The following is an 8,227-nucleotide window of genomic DNA, read 5'->3' as shown; positions in this document are numbered from 1 at the left end:
CAGTGTCCTTTGGTTCTGACGTGCACACAACACACTTGATGTGATGATGTCTTCCATGGTGTACAAAAGTATTCTTAAAGTTCAGCAAAACCATCAAAATATTACTTCATTTGGCAAGCCTAAGACAAAAAAAGATAAGTGTGCTGTTGTAAAGCTAAACTGAAGCTCAAATAGCACATTGTGACTCTTTAAAAAACCCTTAGACCTCGGCACAAGTGTGTTGCCTGCCTCCAAAAACTGTAGCCCCCTTGATGTTGTGAGATTTGCGTGACATCAGAGCAAGTCGGGATTAAATTGGACAGAAATCTAAGCAGTAGCATTGTGCAGCGGTTGTTGTTGATTGATCCTATGCAGGTGTGGCTGGTCTCAGATGAGCCTAATGTTTACGTATGTTGTGTTGAAGCTCCCTTTTTGAACTTGAAATTGTTATGTTTGAAAGGTGGCGCCGGCTGAAGGCCCAGATGATCGAAAAGCGTTCCAAGCTGGGTGAATCCCAGACCTTGCAGCAGTTTAGCCGGGATGTGGACGAGATTGAGGCTTGGATAAGTGAGAAACTGCAGACTGCAACTGATGAGTCTTACAAGGATCCTACCAACATCCAGGTACACACTTAGCCTCGATTGGTACAGACCCGACTCTCAGATGCTCCAACATGAGGGCTAGCCTGAAAAGAATCCCTTCATATGGTTCAAGTCATCCTGTATTTTCCAGATTATTAGAGTGAACAGAAAACACAATTTAGCAAAATAGGAGTTAATTTGCTCTGTGGTAACTAATTCTAGGCAAGGTGGTTATGCCAAAAAAAAAAAAAAAAGTCAGTCATGTGTCCTTAGTTAAATTAAAATTGCTAATCTGTTTGGTCTTGTCTTATTGACGATACTCTTTAACTGTGTGAAATCCCTCCCTGTGTCCTGTCTGAAGTGAGACTGAATTTTTCTCCCACTGTCCCATTTTTTTTTTTTTAGCTGTCCAAGCTGCTGGTAAGTTTGTAGTGTGTCAGCTGACTAACAACCGAGCAGATTATCTTCCATGTGTCCATGTCCTTGCTATGTGTGTAGACACAACGTAGAAACAAGCATTCCGTCCATCTTGAGTTTGTCCCTCATCAGTACTGTTGAGTGCCAGCTTCTTTTCACCTGGGTTTTAATTTAGTTATCATGTTTGGCTTAATTCTGTGTTCATCTTTTTGTATTTTATTCTAGGTTTGTTTTGCACATCGAAAGTTTTTGGGTGTGGCTTCCATTTTTATGTAATTCTTGGAGAGGAGTTTTCTTTAAACTTGCTTCTAGTGTTTGAATCCACAGCCAAGCTGATCAGAATAGTACAGCTGTAGTCAGTCTGTTTTAGGGACATAACAAAAGCTTATAAACTCATCAGACAGTAGGCTGTGCTTTTATATGCGACAGTCTATTATTTCAAACATAACCTGCTCCAGAGCGAGTAAGGTGTTTCACGTAGTTTACCATGACAGTGTACTTTGGTAGGAAGTGAACCATTGCTGTGGTTCTGAAAACCCCAACATTAAAACAGAAGGTACCTCATTAACCCTACATCCTGCTTCCTAGTGGTAATGTTGCTGGATACAAAACAGGAAGCAACTTTACAGGGACTCCTTCTCCAGTATTTTTTGCAGATGTTGTTGCCATTTTGTGCTCTTCACTTGTTTGTCCTTTGTCTCTCTATGTTGACGCATTGTTTGTCATAGTTGCCGTCCTGTTGAAGTCATTTTTTTTTCTATCTTCTAGTTTTTCAGTTACAACACAATTTTGTGAACTAATTCACATTTGATAATGCTGCATAAGTAAAAGAGTTAATCACACTTAATTTCACATTTTATTCTGAATGTAAGTATGAAGGTGTTGCTGTATGTTAAACATCCAATGGCCTTTCTCAGTTGAAGGAGAGTTCTGTATATTTACAAGATAAGTCAGCAGCTTGTGGTTCTCATGCTGTGTCCCTCCTGCCTCTGTGTGTGCTGTCAGAGTAAACATCAGAAACACCAGGCGTTTGAGGCCGAGCTGCACGCCAATGCAGACAGAATCCGCGGAGTCATTGACACTGGCAACGCCCTGATCCAGAGAGGAGCCTGCGCCGGTAGCGAGGATGCCGTCAAGGTACATGCATACTGTTAATGCCATACAACAGAATCAAAGACTGTCATTAAATATCCATTAAATATGGTTCATTCAGGATGAAATCGATAAGCATTAACTCTAACAAGAGCAAAGAGTAAGATATAAATCAACTTTTGTATACACTTGAGAGTCAACACAATCAACAGAACAGCAACAATGGGTTTTGTCCACTAGTTAAAGCAAGGAGAACCTGTTTTGTTCTTCATATGGGCAGCTGGTTATTGCCTGTCTTTTAGCTGTAACAGGACTCAACTGAAACCATAACTATTTAGGGCTGTGAAGAAGTCAGGCTGAGATGCCAGGTAGCTAGTTAACATTAGCGTATGTAGTTACAGTACAGAGCTTAAAACTCCGTGTTGGTCAACAGTTTGATACAAATATTGTCAGGTATGACCTACTGGCAGTTTGTTGCTCTTACCACAGCTGGAAGAATTTTATAGCCATTATCAATAAATGTATATATGTGTGTGTCAGGGTATCTAAAGTCTTGAAGGTCATGAAATTGTACACAGTCAAAATTGGCCTGTGGCTGTATGATTCTGTATGATTGCAAGCTGTCAGACCACAGTGCGTTAAAATGTCAACTGCATTCAATGTGGTATTAAAAATGTGTTCCAAAACCTTATAATTAACTTGGTACGATCAGTAGGGACCCAGGTTTTTTGTTGTTACTCGGAAGGTCATTGATATCTGACTCGTCTATAGAGAGAAGATTTAGGATAAATTTGTGACTACAGAAAAATAAGAGTGATTTAAATCACATTATTGGTTGTTATTTTTGCTTGGATTTTTCAGCCCCCAAACAAGGCATGTTTTTTGGGGTTTTTTTTAAAGGAACTGAAGTGTAACTTTTTTTTTAAACTTAAACAAACTTAATCTGTTTTTCAGGCCCGCCTCAGCGCGCTAGATGAGCAGTGGCAATTCCTCGTCAACAAATCTGCAGAAAAGAGCCAGAAACTCAAGGAAGCTAACAAACAGCAGAACTTCAACACAGGAATCAAGGACTTTGACTTCTGGCTCTCTGAGGTGAGATTCTGCATGACAAACAGAAATACTGACAGACCAATGCACAGGAAAGTATCTCAAAGGCTGATTCATGGTGTTGTTTCTCAGGTGGAAGCTCTTCTTGCTTCTGAGGATTATGGCAAAGATCTGGCCTCAGTCAACAACCTGATGAAGAAACACCAGCTGCTGGAGGCTGATATTTCTGCCCATGAGGTACGCATCTCATTATCACAGATGTCTGCATGTGGGTCAGCTGTACCTCAGAGAAGACCCAAGACCTTATTTGAGCACATTGTTCTATTTTAGACTCATGACACAAATGACAGAATGTCCAACTCAGAATACAAAATATTTTAAAAGTCCTAGTTGGAAACAAAAAATGTTAATAGTTTGTAATAGAAGTAAAACAAAAAGGGCTAAACAATGGAGTTACAAAGCAGATACAGTGAGAGGCTCTGACCACCACTCTCTCTACTGCAGGATCGCCTGAAGGATCTGAACGGCCAGGCAGACAGCTTGATGGCCAGCAACGCCTTTGACACCTCACAGGTGAAGGACAAGCGTGATGCTGTTAATGGCCGCTTCGCCAAGATCAAGAGCATGGCAGCCGGTCGTCGCGCTAAACTCAACGAGTCCCACCGTCTGCATCAGTTCTTCAGGGACCTTGACGATGAAGAGTCTTGGATTAAGTAAGAGGATCTACTCTGTTCACGTTGTCCTGAGGGGACTCTCAACTTCAACTTACACATTGTTGCTCCGACTCCACACAGGGAGAAGAAGTTGCTCGTGAGCTCGGAGGATTACGGACGTGATTTGACAGGAGTACAGAATCTGAGGAAGAAACATAAGAGGCTGGAGGCTGAGCTGGGAGCCCATGAGCCGGCCATTCAGGTAGACTCTTTGATTTATTGTATTTGTTCACAGAGATGTTTAGTTTAAATATGCAACAGACTTTATGTGAAGCAGAGAGAGTACACGCAACGAGAGCAAAGACCATGTATATTTTGGCAGTTTTGGATTTTCGGTGACTCCTACAACTCTTTATTTTCTATGATAATATGATTGAAACACATGCATCTTTGCCAAAAAACAACCATACATTTTGATTATTTGGTATAGTTATGAAAGGTCTTCTGGAAATGTAACAAAATCTGCTGGGTTAAAAACAGTGTATCTAATTTGTCCTGTTTAAACTGGCTCAGAATTCAGCAGCTGTAGTCAATCACTCACACAAAGGTTAGAGGTCAGGGCACTAAGACAATTTGATTACCACAGCTTTCTACATCACCAAAGCTGATCATTCAAATTGCTGTATGTATATTTTTGACAAAATTAGGAGTTGTAGGAGTTATTGAAAACTCAAAACTGTCATGATTACATATATATATATATATATATATGTAATATTTTGCTCACAATTATCAGTTTTTCTCATAATAAATGTCCTGTATGATTTGCATAATCGACTGATGAATAACCTAAACTGGTTGGATTTAGTTCACATTTGTCTTTTAGATGTTTTAGGACATATTGTGGTTTTTGCATGCACTGATTTGATCGGTGTTTTGTGTGCTCCCAGTCGGTGCTGGACACTGGAAAGAAGCTGTCTGATGACAACACCATCGGCCAGGAGGAGATCCAGCAGAGGCTCGCTCAGTTTGTGGACCACTGGAAGGAACTCAAAGACTTATCAGGAGCGAGGTAGGCCAGAGGGGTAGACTACGAAGCAAGTTTGACATATCCAAGCTTTCTTTGTGTAAGCTGAAAACGAAAGCCCTAGCTAGAGGTCATGGCTATCATGAAGGTGGTTATGAACTTTCTTTGTCAACTTAGACTTTCTGTTTTAAACTCTGTGCACGTTCACATAAAAGGAGGCGTGTAACATGTCACGTGACTCTTCTTCTGCACAATATCAAACGATCGTGTGCAGCTGCTCCAGTCAACATGTTGTTTTAATGGAGAACAATGAGGAATATAAAAAATTATGACAGTAAATATATAATATTTTACCGATGCAGCCGCTTATTTCCAACTGACAGCTGCATGTTAAAGTTAAACTTTAAACTTAATATATTTAAACCTGATCTTATATTGAAGTGCATTTAGGTCTGACACTGTCCCATAATGCAGGATATCACCTTAAGATTTGGCCAGATCAAAGCGAAATTAATGTTATTGATTGAATATTCTCTATAATAAACACCAGTAGAATAATCCATTTTCTGTTTTATCTGCTACAGTAGCAGCAGTGGAAACGGACTTGACAACAAATCAGAGCCAAACATAAAAACATATTTATGTGTTTCTGCATCACCAACTAAATACACATCTGGTTCCCATGGCAACACGATGCATACAGCGTGTGATACTGTAACTACACGGCTTCATTCAGTGATATTAGTAACACACAGCTCAGCATGTTTGTAGATAAAACACATTCCCTCAGCTGAGAATCTGTATCGCTCATAAATGATAGTCAGGAAATGATCTGGTTAAAGGGAGACGCTCTTTCCAGCCAATTTAAATCCGAAACTCTGAACATAACCTGCTCCTGACCAGGTTAGCTCCACAGCATCAGTTACCATGGAGATCTAGCTCCACAGCATCAGTTACCATGGAGATCTAGCTCCACAGCATCAGTTACCATGGAGATCTAGTCAGGTAAATAGAGAACCACCTTCGTGACACTGAAAACTTTGACTTAAAGCTCAACATACCTGATAACCCACTAATCTGGCTTCGTAGTGCAGCCCTCTGTTGTGCTAACCAGATACACAGGATGGGTGCAACCAAGGATGCGAACACAGATAGAAAAAGATGTGTAAATGTGTGTGTCTGGTTTCAGGGGACAGAGGCTGGAAGAGTCACTGGAGTACCAGCAGTTTGTGGCGAATGTGGAAGAAGAAGAAGCTTGGATTAATGAGAAGTTGAATCTAGTGGGGAGTGAGGACTACGGCGATACACTGGCTGCTGTGCAGGTGCTTCTCTCTTTCAAACCTCCACATGTACATGTTTTTCATGGTCATTGGGGGTGATGCGTTTTACTGACTGTCAATGAAAAACATTCTTTTAACAGGGCTTGCTAAAAAAGCATGAAGCATTTGAGACTGACTTCACCGTACACAGGGACAGAGTCAATGACGTGTGCGCTAATGGAGAAGAGCTTATCAAGAAGGTACTGACTATATAACATGGAGATAAAAAAGGCCATATTTTAGAAGGCGCGATAAAGCTATTTATGTGGATGAGTTCTTGCGCTTCTTAATACAATTTCTGTGCATTTACAACAGAACAATCACCATGTGGACAACATAAGTGCCAAGATGTCAGCTCTGCGAGGCAAAGTCTCTGAGCTGGAGAGGGCAGCAGCTCAGAGGAAGGCCAAGCTGGATGAAAACTCTGCTTTCCTGCAGTTTAACTGGAAGGCTGACGTGGTGGAGTCCTGGATCGGTATGAAAACAGAACTTTTGTCTTCAATTCAGTTTTAGCTCTGTTGCACCAGTTCACAACATATGCCATCTCAGGACACTTTAAGGTTAAAAACCTACAGTATTATTGAATGATTTAATTTTAAAACAAAAACTGAGACAGACTGAAAATCCCACAATCCCACAAAGGCGGCTTTCCTTATCTCCGATGTCATCAAGGTCTTTTGTGCCCAAATGTGAATCTATTCAATTCAATTTGAAATAATTTTATTTATTTAGCACAAATTTAAATGTATGTCATCACAGCACTTAACACAGTAAAGTACAGACCATACAAATTTAAACAGAGAACCCAACGATCCAAAGTAGCCTTTGGACTCCCTCTGAGCAAGCAGTCGGCAACAGTGGGAAGGAACCAAAAAAAAAACAACAACCCAAATCTACATATTCAAAAATCCTTTGGAAAGAGTGAGCTGAGTTACTATAGTTGGTCTTTATCCTATGTGGACAGTATCTGGGCATTGTCTCTGAACTACTGATTTGGTGTGTGTTTAGGTGAGAAGGAAAACAGCCTGAAGACTGATGACTATGGCAGAGACCTGTCCTCTGTGCAGACTCTGCTCACCAAACAGGTATGCCCTCCTCCACAAAAGTGTTCTGCTTGTCCTCCATACCATTTTATTCTTTGCTTTCTTGTTATCAACATCACTAGCATCTTTTTCTGTCTGTCTACAGGAGACATTTGATGCTGGTCTCCAGGCCTTCCAGCAGGAGGGAATTACTAACATTACAGCTCTCAAAGACCAGCTGCTCGCTGCAAAGCATGTCCAATCGAAAGCCATCGAAGCCCGTCACGCTGCCCTGATGAAACGCTGGAACCAGCTGCTGTCCAACTCTGCTGCTCGTAAGAAGAAGCTTCTGGAGGCTCAGGAGCACTTCAGAAAGGTAGAGATCTGAGATGGTTTTGTAAGGAAGCGGGATGGTCGGTGCCTCTAAAAAACACTTCAGTAATACAGTATACCAGAACAGTAGAAGTAGAGCTCTTTGAACAGACCTTAACAAATGTAAAGAAATCATCTGTAAGCTGGGCTTGTTGTAAGGTTCATATCTTCTTCCCTCCCATCCAAGGTTGAGGACTTGTTCCTGACATTTGCGAAGAAGGCATCAGCCTTCAACAGCTGGTTTGAGAATGCGGAGGAAGATCTGACAGACCCAGTGAGGTGCAACTCTCTGGAGGAGATCCGGGCACTGCGTGAAGCCCACGAGGCCTTCCGGTCCTCGCTGAGCTCAGCTCAGGCTGACTTCAACCAGCTGGCAGAGCTGGACCAGCAGATAAAGAGCTACCAGGTGGTGTCCAACCCCTACACTTGGTTCACCATGGAAGCCCTGGAAGAGACCTGGAGGAACCTGCAGAAGATCATCAAGGTCTATACATAATCTATTCACTACATAATTACAAATACAGCCTGCCAGTGTTTTCATTCACATTCCCCTCTGACCCATTTTTCTAATCAAATGTCGTAATTTGTACAAAGACCAGAGAGTGAAAAGGAAGCAAATCTCATAAGTCCCTTTCAGTTTTGCACTCCATTCTAAGATCTGACGGCAAGTTAATTTATCGGCTTCATGTCGAAATGAGCATCCTGGTAACGTCCCATA

At 41.4% G+C, this 8,227-nt stretch overlaps 1 protein-coding gene across 7 annotated transcripts in view; it reads left to right on the top strand.

The window, feature by feature from the left end:
• Positions 1-8,227, top strand: part of sptan1 (spectrin alpha, non-erythrocytic 1) — a 37,427-nt gene that overhangs the window by 24,428 nt on the left and 4,772 nt on the right. For 5 of the 7 annotated variants that reach the window (XM_008304820.1, XM_008304823.1, XM_008304821.1 and 2 more), the window contains 14 exons: positions 440-602; positions 966-980; positions 1,983-2,114; positions 3,024-3,161; positions 3,249-3,353; positions 3,621-3,829; positions 3,911-4,031; positions 4,720-4,841; positions 5,986-6,118; positions 6,217-6,315; positions 6,431-6,590; positions 7,124-7,200; positions 7,304-7,513; positions 7,697-7,993. In XM_008304820.1, the coding sequence (XP_008303042.1) occupies positions 440-602; positions 966-980; positions 1,983-2,114; positions 3,024-3,161; positions 3,249-3,353; positions 3,621-3,829; positions 3,911-4,031; positions 4,720-4,841; positions 5,986-6,118; positions 6,217-6,315; positions 6,431-6,590; positions 7,124-7,200; positions 7,304-7,513; positions 7,697-7,993 (1,981 nt within the window). The remainder of the gene's footprint in view (positions 1-439; positions 603-965; positions 981-1,982; positions 2,115-3,023; positions 3,162-3,248; positions 3,354-3,620; positions 3,830-3,910; positions 4,032-4,719; positions 4,842-5,985; positions 6,119-6,216; positions 6,316-6,430; positions 6,591-7,123; positions 7,201-7,303; positions 7,514-7,696; positions 7,994-8,227) is intronic. The other 2 variants (XM_008304822.1, XM_008304817.1) reach the window with 1 other exon arrangement.

The sequence above is a fragment of the Stegastes partitus genome, unplaced genomic scaffold, assembly GCF_000690725.1.
Source record: "Stegastes partitus isolate 25-593 unplaced genomic scaffold, Stegastes_partitus-1.0.2 Scaffold2329, whole genome shotgun sequence".
NCBI classification, from domain to species: Eukaryota; Metazoa; Chordata; class Actinopteri; family Pomacentridae; genus Stegastes; species Stegastes partitus.
Note: the sequence above shows the minus strand (reverse complement) of the source record. Positions and strands in the feature narration are given on the sequence as shown.